The sequence below is a fragment of the Nansenia antarctica genome, assembly GCF_963989245.1.
Source record: "Nansenia antarctica genome assembly, chromosome: 7".
Classification (NCBI taxonomy): Eukaryota; Metazoa; Chordata; class Actinopteri; order Argentiniformes; family Microstomatidae; genus Nansenia; species Nansenia antarctica.
In genome coordinates this window covers 63,162,570-63,180,069 of record NC_137677.1, presented here as the reverse complement: position 1 = coordinate 63,180,069, position 17,500 = coordinate 63,162,570, and the positions used below count along the sequence as shown (strand labels likewise).

General features: G+C 43.5%; 2 protein-coding genes across 2 annotated transcripts; both read left to right on the top strand.

Moving 5' to 3' along the window:
• Positions 1-8,758: 8,758 nt before the first annotated feature.
• LOC308161868 (zona pellucida-like domain-containing protein 1) lies at positions 8,759-9,931 on the top strand (the record flags this gene model as incomplete). The annotated part of the gene is made up of 1 exon (XM_080535945.1): positions 8,759-9,931. One exon carries the CDS (start codon positions 8,759-8,761, stop codon positions 9,929-9,931), a length of 1,173 nt encoding a protein of 390 aa, XP_080392071.1.
• Positions 9,932-15,806: 5,875 nt separating this feature from the next.
• On the top strand, positions 15,807-16,985 carry LOC308161867 (zona pellucida-like domain-containing protein 1; the record flags this gene model as incomplete). Its single annotated transcript, XM_080535944.1, has 1 exon — positions 15,807-16,985. One exon carries the CDS (start codon positions 15,807-15,809, stop codon positions 16,983-16,985), a length of 1,179 nt encoding a protein of 392 aa, XP_080392070.1.
• Positions 16,986-17,500: the final 515 nt, after the last annotated feature.

Below are 17,500 nucleotides of genomic sequence, written 5' to 3'. Positions count from 1 at the left end.
TGCGTGTGTGTGTGTGCGTGTGTGTGTGTGTGTGGGGGGGGGGGGGGACCCTAGAGCACACGTTTCCCTCTCTCTCCGGCTCAAACCACCAATTGCCACGACCGCTTATTTTTCCTTTATTAAAAATAATTCCACTATTAAACATGTAGCCCACTGAGCATTAACACATCTCATAAGTGACGTTTAATTTCCTGAGCATAACAGTTGCCTCTCAGGTGCACTGCCACAGCGACGGGCCGGGGCTCCACACACACACACACACACCGACACACACACTCGACACAAGCGCACACACACACACACGCACACACTCGACACAAGTGCACACACACACGCACACACTCGACACAAGTGCACACACACACACACCCACCCACACCGCTTCCCGGCAACACACACACACACACACACACCTACTACACCTCACCTCATCCCGGCAACACACACAGTCAGACGGGTCTACGCACACACACGCACACACACACACACACGCACACACACACACACACACACACACACACACAGCAGTGGGCCGGGGCTGGGGCTCGACACAGCTCGAACCAGTGATATATTATCTGGTGTGAACCAGGTCAGCTGTTCTTATGACACACCAGCTCCAGAGCAGGACAGAAAAAAGAATGAAACAGATGACTATTCAATTAACACTGGTCCTGGTCCTGGAACAGGATGGGGGGGCTCAGTGTGTACGTGTATGTGGATGTTTCACTGTTGTCTTTGCGCACACACATACAGAAACCTAGTGTGCACACTACACACACACACACAATAGGACACTCACACACACAAACACACACACACACACACACACACACACACACATGCACAACGTTGTTTTAGTGCAACTGTGGGATCTAAAAAAAATCAGTAGTAGTGTTTTTAAATGTATTATATAATATCTAGCCATAACCCCAGACTCATAGACGATCACCATCAATACCCTTCAGTCTCCAGCCTCTGCAGCTATCATCACCTCTACCTGCTGCGGGCTTGGCCGTCCAACAAGATAATCATACAAGAGTCTAAAACATAACAAAGTCGGGAGAAGTCGTGAACTCTGTCCAGAAAACAGCGGTGTTACAGCGTTTCTACTCCCCCCAGTGTTTCCTGTCCTCCCCCTGGTTTCCTGTCTGTTTCCGGCCCTGCAGTTCCTCAGACCCCCTCAGACCCTCCGGTTGATTCTGGGGGTCTGGACATTAATCACACGGACTAGGTTTATGCCACTGAGGCGGAGGTGAGGAAGCAGAGGAGGGAAAGGGTGAGGGGGGTGAAAAGACCCTTGTAAATCTCCCCCTATCAGAGGAAAAGTTGGGGGAGGGGGGGGGGGGGTGGGGGGGGGAACTGGAGGACCTTGACACCTCCATCCGTGGCCCTGTCATTCCTCCTCAACTCTTCCTCTCTTATTACTGTGTTCTGTTGGCCGTGCCTCAGACCTGTACAGATCTAGGGGGGGGGGGGAAGCTTTTCAGTGTCTTCCCATTCTTCCAGTGAATCATCAATCCACCATTCGTAGCAGGAAGAGTAATCCAGCTCAGGCCCGGGGCCATTGATAGAAGGAAAAACCTTCTCCTATCCAGAAACAGTACAAGGGGGGCAATAGAAGTTCTTAGGGACACAGTAGAGGGGAAAGCGGGTGTCTTTAGGAGACGCAGTGCTGAGGGGCAGAAGATGTCTCAGGAGGAGCAGTTAAGGTGTATATATTTGGCGATAATAATAATTCAGATTCTGATTCTAATTCATTGTTAATGTCAATGTGGTGAATCTCAACGGTTAAAAAAAAATAACTGACACATTGCAACATGCTAAAGCTTACCCAGAGGGGTGATACCAGCTCCATCTCAATCACGCATCTGCTTTTGTATGAGTAGAATGCAAGTGTGGGCTGACCTTTGCCACATAATGGCACTAATCTACCTTTTATATCTAATCTAATCTATCAGACACTGTGTCCGTGAAGATGGCTTTCTATTCTGCCTCATGGGATAACACTACATTCACTTGTACGCTCTCACTTCCCTGGGTGTCCGACTCAACCTCCATAGGTTTAGGTTTAGCCTATGTTCATGTTAAGGTGAAATATCATCTTACCCTGAGTTGTCCTCCGGATTGACCTTCTCCACTTTGCTTCTGCAACAAAGGATAACAGTTAGCAACACCCTCTCAAATAGACAGGATTTCAACAGCACTTAATCCTCAAACTATCAACATTTCGCATACAGGGGTCTTGGCCAGACTCCAAAACTGAAAATATTCAAAAAGCCACAATCTTTCAACAAGTAATACATACAATTGTTTCCTAAACAAGCAAATTGCCATTGGGGGCTTCATAACTTGAGAATATAGCAACCAAATCAGTATATAAGTGGTCGATAGAAATACTATTTAGTTTCAACACAACATGCAATTCTGGAAAATGTTAATGTTGGAGAATTCAAATGCTTTTCATGGTGAAATATATTTATTACATTTCCATTTTTTCCAAAATAATTCGATTGTGTTACAAAAAAGTGCAACCCCTGCATTTTGTAATAACCTGCACAATATGTAATAGCCTACATTTATTACATAATAAGGCAAACGTTATTACGTTTTGCGTTCATGTGATTTATTACATAATGTGCAGGTTATTACCTAATGCGGTGTTATTACATATTGAAAGTGACTTTATATTACATTTTGGGGATTTTGTTACATAATGTGCAGGTTATTACACAATATTACATTTGGGGATTTTGTTACATAATGTGCAATTATTACATAATGAGGCTTAACAAGCCTCCATCCTCCCAAAGGTCAGTAGTACAGTACGCTACAGTACAGTACAGTAGTACAGTACGTCCTCAGCACGGGATGCTGGAAATCAGAAATCAGGACTGTTGTAATGTATGTAACAGAATGAGGAATAGTCCTCTGATCTCTTTTTAAAACCAATCATTCCTTCCTTCCTTCCTTCCTTCCTTCCTTCCTTCCTGACATTCTCCCTCCCTCCCTGCCTGTCTTCTTTTCTACCTTTACCCACTCATTTAATCACTCACTCACTTACTCACTCGTTCGTTCGTTGATTCAGTCAATTATTCAGTTATTCAAATAGGAGTAAATCATTCATGAGTTGATCATTCATCTTCCATTTTACTGTATGTGAGAATGCCCAATGATTATATAATTGGGTGCGTTATTGTGCTCCAGTCTCATTGGTGTATGGGTCATAATGAAGGCCAAAGAAGCATTGTTGGGTCTCAAACCGTAATATATAAAGAAAAAGGCCATAATAAAGGCCCTCCACGTATTGTGTGAGTTTTCCTCAATTATTCAACACAAAGAAGGTCAAGCGCACATACTGTATCAGGCCATGTATTAGCTAACCAAGGGAAAGTATGTTAAAGCATGAATGTTAAAACACAAAAACACTATTGTCTCTGCTCCACTTCTGAAGATGCAAGATGTGTACGGTTTCAGGTATCACTAAGGTATGGTCCATGGCCCCTGTAGTAACCCGGTTTTTATCCAATCCTAGAGAGGTGTCTGCCTATAAAAGAAGCTCCACACATCCCAGTAGAATCAAAAACCAGTTGACCAGCCAACAAAGAAGACATTGCCGTTCACATTGCCGAAGGAGGAGAGACGTTGAAGGCTCCCAGCCCACCGATGCTGACGTGACAGATACCCGCACCCTGACCTCTTCTGTTATCGCCGCCAAGACTGAGAGTCTGTCATCGAAGGAGCAGTCCATGTCCAGCAGTGGAAAGTCTGACTCCAATGTTGGGCTCGGAGTGGCAGTTGGTGTTCTGGGCTTCGCCTGCATCATCGTCATTGTCATGGCAGCCATCTTCTTTTGGAGGCTGAAGCACAATTACATGGGAGTGGAATGGGGCATTGGCCTGCTGAATGGTGGAGGACTGATGCTCTTCAGAGCTGTTGTTGTTGGCAAGAGGGAGATCTTTGTATCTGTTATTCATAGCCATTTGTACAAACTAAAAAGCTATAGAATAGGGAACCAAACATGTGTAGAGAATATGAAAGGTTTAGCTATTTTCTAGTGCTTACATATTTTTGCTATTTTCTAGTGCTTATATATATAAAATAAAAAAGATTCAACCTTTACATTAAGTTTCATTGCCTAATTATCATATAACAACATAACATGTTATTTCATAGAACTTATAGCATTATAATACAGGTATACAGACAACACACTCCTACGTTCAGGTTTTAGATGGTACTGTAACACACTCATTCGCCTTTGACTCCTATCTGTCTGCTTTCTCTTGTCCTATAAAGACTGAAGTCTGGAACCCCAGTGGCTGGTCCATCAGTCAGGGGAGGAAGCTGTCCTGTCTGCCTGTCTGCATTTTACTGTGCTCAGCTGTCATTGGCAAGATTGAGTTACTGCACAACCTAACACTGCAGCATCATCATACTGTAGCCTTTTCCATCCAACCTCTACATACATATAGCTCTGGGAAGAAATGCCCAAATTTCACAGTGGGTGCGAGACACTGTGGCTAGGCCTCTCCAGGTCTCCGTCTAACCATTAAACTAAGCAAAGCTGAAAAGAGATGACCTTACTCCAGGCCTCTACGGTCCATTCCTTATAGTCTTTTGCAAACCTCAGTCTCGCTCGTCCTTGCTTCTTATTGATGAAGGGCTTTTTTTTCTTTAAGTTATTTTTTCTGAGTGGGGCAGTCCCACTCATATTTTTATTGATAGATACAGTGGAGAATTAGACAGGAAGGATGTTTGAGAGAGAGAGGAGGGATGACATGCAGGATATGTCCCCGGCCGGATTCGAACCCTGATGAAGGGCTTTTTACTAGCATTGCAAGACTTCAGCCCCGCCCCAAGGAACCTGTTTCAAACCGTCCTCGCCGTGCACTTCACCCCAACTGCCGTTTGACATTGTTTTTCTAGGTCACTTGATGTCATCCTATGGTCGTTGACTGACTTTCGAATGAGTTGGTGGTCATCCTGGTCAGTTTCACCTTTGCCTGACTAGTTTTGTTGTCCCCAAAGTCTGCTGCTTGACTTTCTTATGAACCAGCGTCTTTGAAATGTTAAGGACGGAAGCCACCTGACGCTCACTGCATCCCTCTGCCATTATAGGCAGAATTTTACTTCTAACCTTCTATTCCTCCTCACTCAAAACTTTTGTCATGGTCAATATTTTTTTGATTCCAATTACTTTTGAGGTACTACTAGCACTGCTTATGCTATCCTGCTGCTCATATTGCAAGAGGATAGTGATGACCACAGCTGTGTTTTTAAAAAATATTTTTCCTTGTTAAATTCGGTTCAGGCGATCACCTAATCAGTACCTGACTAAGTAGAATGAGGTGTGCCTGTGTTGGAATTCAACAGACACTGGAATGGAATGGCTGCCGTACATGTAGAGATGCTGATTTAAGAAACATGTGACAGCTGTTGAAAGCAGGAACAAGTCGGTAACCAATTCAGACTTTTATTCTGAAAAATGTAAATACATTTCAATGTCGTTGAAAATCAATGACACACTCCCTAGTCAAGCCAAAATATTGCAATGCAATGGATTCGGTGAGTAATTCTGCCATCAAGTTTGCCCCCACTCTGGACTCCTTTAGAGCCAAGTTAAAAACCACCTCTTCCAAAATGACATTCCCTAAATCTACTCCCTATTTGTTGTGAATTGTATGCCTGAGTTTTACGTTTAAGTCGTCTGTGTCTGATTGCTCTCTGTGTTCCTTCTCTTTGTCTTTATCTGTTCCTTTACCCGGGCTGCGCCCCGGGCCGATGTAAAAGTTGGATGGGGGGCGCATTATAAATGAAATTAACATAACATAACATAACATCCCCAGTACTCTACATTAACTAGGTAGTAGTGGAGACTACTCACTGAATCTATTTATTTAACATTTTCTGAATAAAAGTCAGAACATTTGGTCAGTTGCTGACTTGTTCCTGCTTTCACCAGCTGCTGTCAGATTTGGTCAGAGAGCTGTATGTATGACACAACATGATACCAAGATGTACCTCCCATATACAACACAAATATAGGCTAACAAGCAATATCCTGTTGAAAATCATAATTTGATGAATCATCGATGAAAGCATAATACATTTCATTATGGTAACACTTTATAATAATGTTAATTTAGAACTGTATAAACCATTCATGAATAATGAATTCACTTCTTGTTTTTAGTATTTTTTTCCTAGCACCAGGGGAGCCCCCCCTCCCAAATGTCGTTGTATGGTACCTGTACTGTATTAATGACAATAAAGACCATTCATTCATTCACTATTAACAAATTATTACTCCAACACTCTGGGATTTATTTGACAATGGGAGAGGTGTAATGTCTGGAGTATGACTGTGGTCCCCTGTGGACTCAAACGCACAACTCGGAGACAAAACATCTTGAATCAAAAAGAATAGCCTTCACTTTCAAACAGGGTTCGGTACACAGGCAGGCAAAGCAAGAGGTAGGCAGAATAATCCGTCAAGGAGAAGACAAAAGGCTAGGTCGGGTAAAATATCAGAGATCAAAAACCAGGAAATCTATAAACACTAGGGAGGAATGCTGGAACGTTTGACTCAAAGTACAAAGGAGAACTGGCACAGAGACAGAGAAACACACAGACTAAATACACCAGAGAAGGACAGGACGATGAGGAGACAAGTGAAACCAATCAGGGTGGGGTGTGTGAAGACAATCACACAGGCAGGAAACACACAAGGGTGGGTAGTGAAGTAGGCCTATCTGAAACGAGAGACGAAGTGAATGACACAAAAATAACCAGGAACCACAAATGAATGACATAAAACTAAGAACAACAAAAAGTAAAGAGCAGGGTGAGACGTTACAAGAGCGCTGGAGGCACGGGTGGATTCAAGCATCTGAATCCACTAGTTTAACAACAAGCAATGTCTCACTGTCACCTAATTCTCTCATTCTGAAAATTAACCACATTAGTTCATAGTAGTCAGTTCAGGGAGCAACTGATGTTAGAAGTTGAGGAATGGCTAGGAGTCGTACCAGTTAATACTACTATCGGTTCCTCCGATTGGCTGAACCCAGACTCAAGCCTTGGATAGAGCCAGTATTGATCCAAATGCACATCACTCATTCGCTGACAACCAGTAGTGATCCAAACGCGCATTATAGACAAGGCAGGCAGGCTCCATTTGACCACACCCCCTGAAAAAAGTTTTTCTCATCGGATCTGATGATCTCACGTAGGTAAACTATTTAGGATTTAAAGCTGAGAATTTCTGTAGTGAGACAGACATCAAGCACACAACATTGTGTTTGAGGACTGCAGCTAGTTCACCTTGCCTTGAAAGCCTAATGTGTGTGCTAATGTTTCTAGCTAGTATTCTAGTTTCCAGAGTTTTTTTTAATTGTATGGTAGCTAATTACATCTTAACATAAAACAAAGGTTTATGTAAATATCCATGAACATTTGTTTGTTTATAAGCAGTTACAAAATCATTATAAAATGGTTAACAAATTATCTGTAAATAATTAGCAAATATATATGAATTAATGTAGTTACTAATAGTTTAACAAGCACTTAAACACGTTTTGAATTGTTGGAATAGTTATTTGTTAATAGTGTGTTCATTATTTATTTACATCGAGTTGGAGTTCAAAATGTAACTTAACTGAGATTGAAATTTAGCAATTAACAGGGATTTCATGGCAGCCATTAAATCGCTTATCAAACAGTTGTAGATGAACAACTTAAGTGTTAAGTGTTAACACTTAATACAAATGTGCAAATGTTTACACTTGTCTATCTTGCCTATAGTCCTATAAATGTTTTTCATGTTTTTTCATTAAAACAGACATGTGGAAGATAGCTAATACCAGCTACATGTTTGCTGTGGCTCAATAATTATGACAACACCTTCCAGCCCTACAGATCAAGTCCAGCTTGTGGTAAAATCACCTAAGGAATAACGTACTTATAGTAGGCCTAGATTGAATACTGCTCCTCTTTCCTCTTTATAAGATGGGCACACCCATAACACTCTGGACACACCAATTCAACAGTGCAAGGTGTAGTCTGGCTCAAACTTTATAAACTTGAATACAGCTTTTTGATACTGCATACATTTAACTTTTTTTAAATGAAGAGACCTGAATAGACCCGTGGACAGTCAGACCGAACCTGTTACAACGAGACCTGAACCCTCACAAGTGTCTAGCTCCAACCCGATTAACCTTTTTTAGAGAGTAGTGCAGTATGGACATTACAGACTGAATTTAGCCTACATATTGGGGAACAGATAGGTCATGCCCAATGACTATATCATCTTGTGTAATATTATCTCTTAGCATTATATCTGGGTCATAATGAAGGCATTGTTATACCTCAAACCGTAATATAAGGTCTCTATGTATTGTTGTGAGCTTTCCTTAAGTATTCAACGGAAACAAGGTCAAACCCACATACTGCAATGGCTTGTATTAGCACACTAAGGAAATGTAATAGCCTATATGTTAAAAGCACTGTCACAAAGGGACAGCACCATTGTCCCTGCTCCACTTCTGAAGATGCAAGATGTGTAGGATTTCAGGTGTCGTCCTAAGGTATGCTCCCTGGCACCTTTAGCACAATGGGAAAGGTCCCATTTACTATTATAATGACCCTGTTTCTCTCCAATCCCTATTGAGAAGCTTGTCTATAAAAGCACCTGCACACATCCCAGTAGAATCACAAACCAGTTGACCAGCCAAGGAACACAGCAAGGAACACAAAGATGTATCTTCTCGGCGTTTTCCTCTTGGTCTTAATGGTCACCAAGAGCAGCCAGCTACAACTGAGTGACTGTGGGGCGGGCTCCAGACGCCCAGAGATCACTGACATCTCAGTGGAATGTGGTACCGCGTCTATCAGCCTGGCGATCCTCATCTGCCCCGTCATCTACACTGGCTACAACGAGTCCCTCCTCATCCTGAACCACAAGAGCGACCCAGCCTGCAGAGGGACCCTGGATGAGCGTGTGACTCCCCCTGTGGTCCGCTTCAACTTCCCCCTCAACACGACCAACTCCTGCGGCAGCGTCTTCAGAACCACAAGCGCCGCCGGAACCGGGATCTTCTCCGACTTCTCCAACATCCAGACGGTGAACATCAGCGGGGTGGTGAGATCAGATGACCCCACCGTGGGGACGGTCACCTACAACGCTGAGCTGAAGTACTTCTACTCCTGCGCCTACCCTCTGGAGTACCTCATCAACAACACCCAGGTGGATGTGTCGGCCTCCTCCATTGCCGTGCAGGACATCAACGGTAGCTTCATCAGCACTCTGAGCCTGGAGCTGTTCAGCGATGCCAACTACACCGTCCCCATGGTGATCCCATCCCTGGGTATCGAGCTGAGGACTGATGTGTATGTCCAGGTCGCGGCCACCAACCTGACCTCCCAGTACCACATCCTCCTGGACCGATGCTACGCCTCCACCTCTGCCCTCCCCGCCAACTCCACCTACTTCAACCTGTTTCTGCCCTGCGCCGTCGACCCGATGACCACCATGCTGGAGAACGGGGAGAGCCACAACGCCCGCTTCTCCTTCCCCGCCTTCCGCTTCCTGGAGCAGGAGAACGAGACTGTCTCCACTTACTTCCTCCACTGCATCACCCGTTGTGAGATAAGCACCTGCAGCGTGTTCAAACAGTGCAACGACAGACGGAGGAGAGACGTCGAAGGCTCCCAGCCCACCGATGCTGACGTGACGGATACCCGCACCCTGACCTCTGCTGTTATCGCCACCAAGACTGAGAGTCTGTCATCGAAGGAGCAGTCCATGTCCAGCAGTGGAACGTCTGACTCCAATGTTGGGCTTGGAGTGGCAGTTGGTGTTCTGGGCTTCGCCTGCATCATCGTCATTGTCATGGCAGCCATCTTCTACAGGAGGCTCAAGCACAATTAAAGGGGAGTGGACCTCTGCTTGCATTATACCTGACATTTGGGATATTGGGTCTGGGCAACACCATCCCTTTAAATGATGCATTGTCCTGCTGATTATATAACTATTGGTGGAGGAGTGAGTCATGTATATCATAGCTGTTGTCGTTGCTGTTGTTGTTGTTGTTGTTGTGGAAAGAGGCCAAACCTTTGCATATACTAAAAAGCTATAGAGAAGGGAACTGTGCACGTGTAGAGAATATTTAGCTATTTTCTAGTGCTTAGAATGTATTTTAAAAAGCTAACGTGTTAATGCTTATGGTACATGTGCTTTATGAGCTTTAAAAACACAAAAAGGGTACAGGATAGGTTTGTTTATAATGTATTGAATTCCTCTTACTGCTCTTCATTAGCAAATAAAATATTGACATCTGACAACTATAAATTACATCATTCCAGAGCTTTTGTTGGTCAACCATTACATTAAAGTACAAGTAGCAGATAATGGACCCTATCAAATATCTCTGTTGTTGATGCTGTATATAGTAATATGTTTTCCGACCTTTACCCACTACAAGCAAATAGAATTGTACCACACTACCACTGCATTACAGAGGTATTGTCATTTTACACTGCAATCTCGCACACCATATCGGCCAGGATAGCGGTTGAATACAGATGCAGTATCACACGCCGTGTCGTGCAAGATAGCGGCTAAACAAAGACGCAGTACCTGCGATCTCACACGCCATATCAGTAAGGGCAGTGGTTGAATACAGTTGCAGTAATAACACTTTTATCTATATCTTTTTATTCATTGTCTTATTATATTGATAAATGTTTATCTATTTATTTTCTATATGTATCTATTCTTGTCATTTTTATTTTCTTACTATCCTCCTTTTTCTTTTCTTTTTTTAATGCTACAGTATATGTAAAGCACTTTCGAATTGCCCCTGTTGTATGAAATGTGCTATACAAATAAACTTGCCTTGCCTTGCCTTGCCTTGCCTATTGTACCACACTAGTGCTGCATTACAGAGGTATTGTAACACACTAGTGCTGCATTACAGAGGTATTGTAACACACTAGTGCTGCATTACAGAGACATTGTAACACACTACTGCTGCATTACTACTACATTCTACCTATAGGACAGAAGCTATTATGTCTCCATTGGCAACTTTCTGTCAGACCAAAATAAAATGGCATGTGGGGTTCCCCAAGGATCAATCCTTGGCCCCCTCCTATTCAATCTCTACATGCTTCCATTGGGACACATTATAAAAAAGAACAAAATTGCCTACCACAACTATGCAGATGACAGTCAAATCTACATAGCCCTCTCACCGAACGACTATAGTCCCATTGACAGTGGCGGGCGGTGCATTTCACACCTAGGCCTTCAGTGATGTCCGACACATTCCTACCTGAATTATTCTACCTCTTAATACCATTGTTATGACGCCATGGCTCTAGAAACTAGACAGAAACACAGTATAACCGGGCGTTGCATCACCTTAACATAGTCAGACAAGTACAACAGAGTTATATTAATATTTCCGAAGCATTTTTAATCAATAAATCCGCATTTACAATGAAGAGTGTTAAACTAACATATTTAAGATCGCTACATTACCCACGTCTGTCGTCTCGTCCACCATAATAGCGACAAAGGGTGCCTTTTTAATCTCCATTTTGATCTCTTCTCCCATCACTTCAGCAATAGCAAAAATCAGGTCGTTTTGTATTTTGCCTGACGTCCCAGTAAACACTTTGTTTGTGGACAGGTGGTAATGTAAATCTGGCTTTCATCGTGTCCCCTAAATGAAAGTTATTGTTTACCCAAAAACAGGACACAATCGATCAGTATTATCGATCAGTCAACGAAAGGGTGACACTTGTTCGTTGAGCTGTAAATCCACTCGCGTGTCCCCAAAGGTGTTCAAAAATCCGACATCTACCGGCATAGTTACGCATCTCAATAGTGAATATCAATAGTGCGTATCAATAGTGCGTATCCAATCAAAAGACGTGCTGGGTGCTGACATCATTGAGCCTTACAGCAGGCGCCGTTGTTGCTATTGCTCACCAACTCGAAATCTACGTAGGTTTCCACTAGGAACGCCACAGGTTTTCTCGATCAACGTTAAGTTACAGGTCGTATCCGCGGCACGGTTTATTGTGCAGGCGGGCAGATTTTGGAGCCCCCTGGCAACACATTTTGATTGGATAAAAGCTCTAACATAAAGGCCAGCCCTCCAAATCTCAATCGGAGACTGGAAGCAGCGCAACCAAGAAGAAAGCTATGAAATGAAGAGAATAGACTATGGGGAATCATTAATACATATTTGTGGAAAAAATATATTAAAATAAAATGTATATTCTGATGATGTTTAGGCCAGCAGAGAAGGCCTTGCTGGCCCTGACGGCACACCACTGCCCATTGACAATCTCTGTAATTGCATTGAACAAATAAACGACTGGATGACACAAAACTTCCTCCAATGAAACAAGGATAAAACACCCCCAAATAGGGTTGTCACGATAATTGTAAACAAAACAAAAAATTCTAACTAAAAAACAGGTCAGAAATCTTGTGTGGTGTAATTCTAGACTCTGATCTACACTTCAACAGACACATAAACTCAATAACTAAATCAGCTTACTATCATCTGAAAAACATAACAAGAATGAGAGGTTTCATGTCCAAACAAGACCTTGAAAAACTCATCCATGCATTTGTTTGAGTAGACTTGATTATTGTAATAGTCTACTAACAGGCCTATCTAAAGGGGCTGTTCGTAAGCTGCAGCTCATCCAAAACGCTGCTGCTAGGGTCCTAACAAAAACAAAGATGTTTGAATGAATGTATGAATTAACACATTACACCAATCCTGAGATCCCTACACTGGCTACCAGTCTATCAGATAATTGAATTCAAAGTACTCCTAATTACATACAAATCACAAAATGGTCTTGGACCAAAATACATACCAGATCTCCTCCCACCCTATATTTCCGCAAGGCCCCGAAGGTCAGCTGAGACTAATCAACTAATCATTCCAAGAGTAAAAACAAAACACGGTGCAGCAGCTTTCAGTCACGCTGCCGCATGCTCCTGGAACAAACTCCCTGAAGAAATCAAACAGGCCCAAACCCTCAAAATATTTAAATCTAAGCTAAAAACCTTCATGTTTTTCAGCAGTTATGATTAAACAAACACTTCTATCAATGTATTTTATCCATTAGCTATTGTCTTATTAAACATTTTATCTATTTACTTCTTATATTTGATTTTATTCATTGTCCGTCCTGTGTCACACCTGTGTCATGTGACCTGTGTCATGTGACCTGTGTCATGTGACCTGTGTCATGTGACCTGTGTCTCATGTGATTCATTTTAAGGGAACCTAAATTGCGTTTTAGGGGATTGGAACCTCGTTGCGCCGAGGGAATTGGATGTCTTATTATGTTGTTAAATGTTTATATCTATATATTATATCTATTCTTGCCATTTTTTCTTTTTTCTTACTATCCTTCTTTTTCTGTATTTTTTTTAATGCAAACACTTTAATGTAAACCACTTTGAATTACCCCTGTTGTATGAAATGTGCTATACAAATAAACCTCCATCACTGAGTTGTGACTCCTGGTTCCCCAGAGGGTGCTGGATTCCCATCAGGAAGAGGAAGCTGTCCTGTCTGCCTGTCTACCTGGGGACCTTTCTAAGAAGATGCATTGTACTGTGGTCGTGAAGGGTACATGTTTGTTCTTCATAGGCTGGGTGTGCACTGCCAGGCTTATGTAATCACGTTGATCATGCAAATATAAATATATCATGCATTTATATTACATTTTAGACATTTAGCAGACGCCTTTATCCAAAGCATCTTGCAAGTAATAATAATAATAATAATAATAATAATAATAATAACTTGGTTTTATATAGTGCCTTTCTCAAACCCAAGGACGCTTTACAGGTTTTACAGACAGAAAGTCAGACAGACAGAACAGAAAAAAAACTAAGAAAACAAAAGACAGCGACAGTGACAAAACTAGACTAGGGGCCAAAGGCCTTGGTGAACAGATACGTTTTGAGGGCGGATTTGAAGGTGTCCAGGGTAGGGGCATTGCGGATCACTGTGGGCAGAGAATTCCAAACGTTGGGAGCTGCCACACAGAAGGCTCTGTCCCGAAGGTCCGCAGGTTGGTGCGGGGGCTGGAGAGCAGACCCATGTCTGAGGACGGCAGGTTTTGGGGATGGGGTATGTTCGTGGAGGAGGTCAGTTAGGTACTGGGGGGCATTGTAATGTAATTTTTAAATGTTATTTACAGTACGTGACGTTAGAATTATAAGGTTCCCCGCGGTGGCGCAGCGGTCTAAGCATCAGTCTCTGGTGCAAGCTGCCCACCGGGGACTGGGATCGAATCCCGGTCTCGCCAGACCCGGATATGGCCGGGGCCCACAGGGAGCTGCATATTGAGCGGCCGCTCCCAAGGGGGGTATAGGACTATTTCCGGACAAGGATCCGTCGCGCAACACCGCCCCCGGGGTGCCGGAATAACGGTGCTGGGCTCGAGGAGCCAGTCAGCTAGTCTGCCTGGCTCTCTCCTCTGGGGCTGCCGGCCACGGGGTCGTGCGGCGGATCCTACGCAATAGGCAGGGGATAATTGGATACTAGGTTGGGTGCAATTGGATACTAAATTGGGTGAAAAAAGGGATAAAATCATCAAAAAAAATAAAAAAATATATATGTATAAGGTTCTATCTCCAATTTTTGGTCAAAATTGAGTTTTTTACATAATCTGATCCATTAGGTGTTTATTAATGCCTGAGTGGTGTTATTTTTAAAATGTTGACATTTTTTAGTTAGTAATTCATAAAATACAAAGGTTCCATCTCACAGAACATAATGGAATGTAAACACTTTGACGCTCAATATCTCTGAACTGCCCTAAACGGAGATAGAACCTTATCATTCTAAGCTCACGAGTAGAGACACTGTCCAGGGGGGTACTGGTGATTTAGTGATTTAGAAACAGTCAGAGAAGGAGGGGGACATGGGTTTCACAGTGACAAAGAGTTATTTTATTATAAAGTCTCACACACAGCCGTGGACCTCTGTTTGGGATGACTAGTGTTAAAGAGGAAAATGTTTTTAAAGTAATAAACACAATTTCTAAAAAGTATGTACTAATTAAGTTAGCAGTCATACTTTCTCTCTAAACAGCATGCATCAATGTATCATTTTATCAGGTGAAAAAAGCAGTGCAACTTGGTAAAAGCAGCACAGAAGAAGGTGGAACAACAGGGTCGCAGTTGAGGCCGACAATGGCTTAGTGATTATAACAGTGGAAGTGTTACTGAGTTTTTGTAAACATTATGCCCTCTACAATGCCGTATCTTCATGTCCAGCATTCATTTCAAGCCACCAGAATCTGGTATTAATCTGGCCACGAGAATCCAGAGTTATCTAACAGCTGTCTCCGAATACGATTCTCACAGACCTGTGACCTAACCCTAAGATATTGTGTCCCCACCCTTCTTCAAACCAAACCTACGCCCTTGAATTATTGTATCAGCACACTAAGGGAATGTAATACTGTATGCTCAAGCTCTGTCACAAAGGCACGGCACCATTGTCTCTGTTCTACTTCTGAAGGCGGAAGCTAAGTAGGGTTTCACATATCACCCTCGGGTACGCACCTATAGCACAATAGGATACTTTACATTTACCAACATAATGACCCTGTTTTTATCCAATCCGAGAAAGGAGCGTGTTTATAAAAGCAGCTCCACACATCCCAGTAGAATCACAAACCAGTTGACCAGCCTGTAAGGAAGACATTGCCGTTGCAGGCTCAGTCAAGGTATGAACACGGCAAGGAACACAAAGATGTACCTTCTCAGCGTTTTCCTATTGGTCTTAATGGTCACCAAGAGCAGCCAGCTAGAACTGAGTGACTGTGGGGCGGGCTCCAGACGCCCAGAGTTCACTGACATCTCAGTGGAATGTGGTACCGCGTCTATCAGCCTGGCGATCCTCATCTGCCCCGTCATCTACACTGGCTACAACGAGTCCCTCCTCATCCTGAACCACAAGAGCGACCCAGCCTGCAGAGGGACCCTGGATGAGAGTGTGACTCCCCCTGTGGTCCGCTTCAACTTCCCCCTCAACATGACCAACTCCTGCGGCAGCGTCTTCACAACCACCAGCGCCGCTGGAACCGGGATCTTCTCCGACTTCTCCAACATCCAGACGGTGAACATCAGCGGGGTGGTGAGATCAGAGGACCCCACCACGGGCACGGTCACCTACAACGCTGAGCTGAAGTACTTCTACTCCTGCGCCTACCCTCTGGAGTACCTCATCAACAACACCCAGGTGGACGTGGCGGCCTCCTCCATCGCCGTGAAGGACATGAACGGCAGCTTCGTCAGCACTCTGAGCCTGGATCTGTTCACCGACGACAAATACAACAAACCCATGGTGATCCCACCGATGGGCATCGAGCTGAGGACCAACGTGTATGCCCAGGTCCAGGCCACCAACCTGACCTCCCAGTACCACGTCCTCCTGGACCGATGCTACGCCTCCATCTCTTCCAACCCCACCGACGCCAAGTTCTTCAACCTGTTTGTGCCCTGCTCCATGGACTCCATGACCACCATCCTGGAGAATGGGGAGAGCCACCACGCTTGCTTCTTCTTCCCTGCCTTCAGTTTCCTGGAGCAGCAGAACCAGAGCATCTCCACCTACTTCCTCCACTGCAGCACCCGTCTGTGTGAGAAGAGCAGCTGCAGCACGTTCCAACAGTGCAGCAGTAGGAGAAGGAGAGACGTCGAAGCCCCCCAGTCCACCGTGGAAGGCGTGACGGACACCCGCACCATCTCCTCCTCTCGTATCATCATTAGGACCGACAGTATGCTGTCAAAAGAGGAGGCCGTGTCCAGTAGTGGCCCAGAGTCTGACTCCCATGTCGGGCTTGGAGTGGCAGTTGGTGTACTGGCCATCGCCTGTGTCATTGTCATCGTCATGGGAGCCACCTTCTATAGGAGGCTGAAGCACAATTAAAGGGGAGTGGAACTCTGCTTGCATTATAGCTGAAATGTGGATCTGGGTGACACCATCCTTGGCCTGCTGATTTTACAACTATTGGTGGAGGACTGAGTTATGCTCATCATAGCTGTTGTTGTTGTTGTTGTTGTTGTTGTTGTTGTTGTTGTTGTTGTTGTTGTTGTTGCTGCTGCTGTAGTTTTTGGAAAGAGGGAGAGCTTTGTATTTGTTGTTCATAACTGTAACTGTACAAACTAAAAAGCTATAAAGAAGGGAATCATGCATGTATAGAGGATATGAAAGATCTATTTTTATAATTATAAATTGATAAAGAAAAGAAAACAGGGTAATGTTTGCATGCTTTTTAAGATAAAACAAAAGTGTACAGGATAAGTATTATGTTTGTATTTTACATTACCAAATAAAATATTTTTATTTAACTAAATATCTAAAAACTATAAATAACATCACTTCTGAGCTTTTGTTGGTCAAACTTTACATCAAAGTTAGGCCTTTACTTGTGTAATGCAATT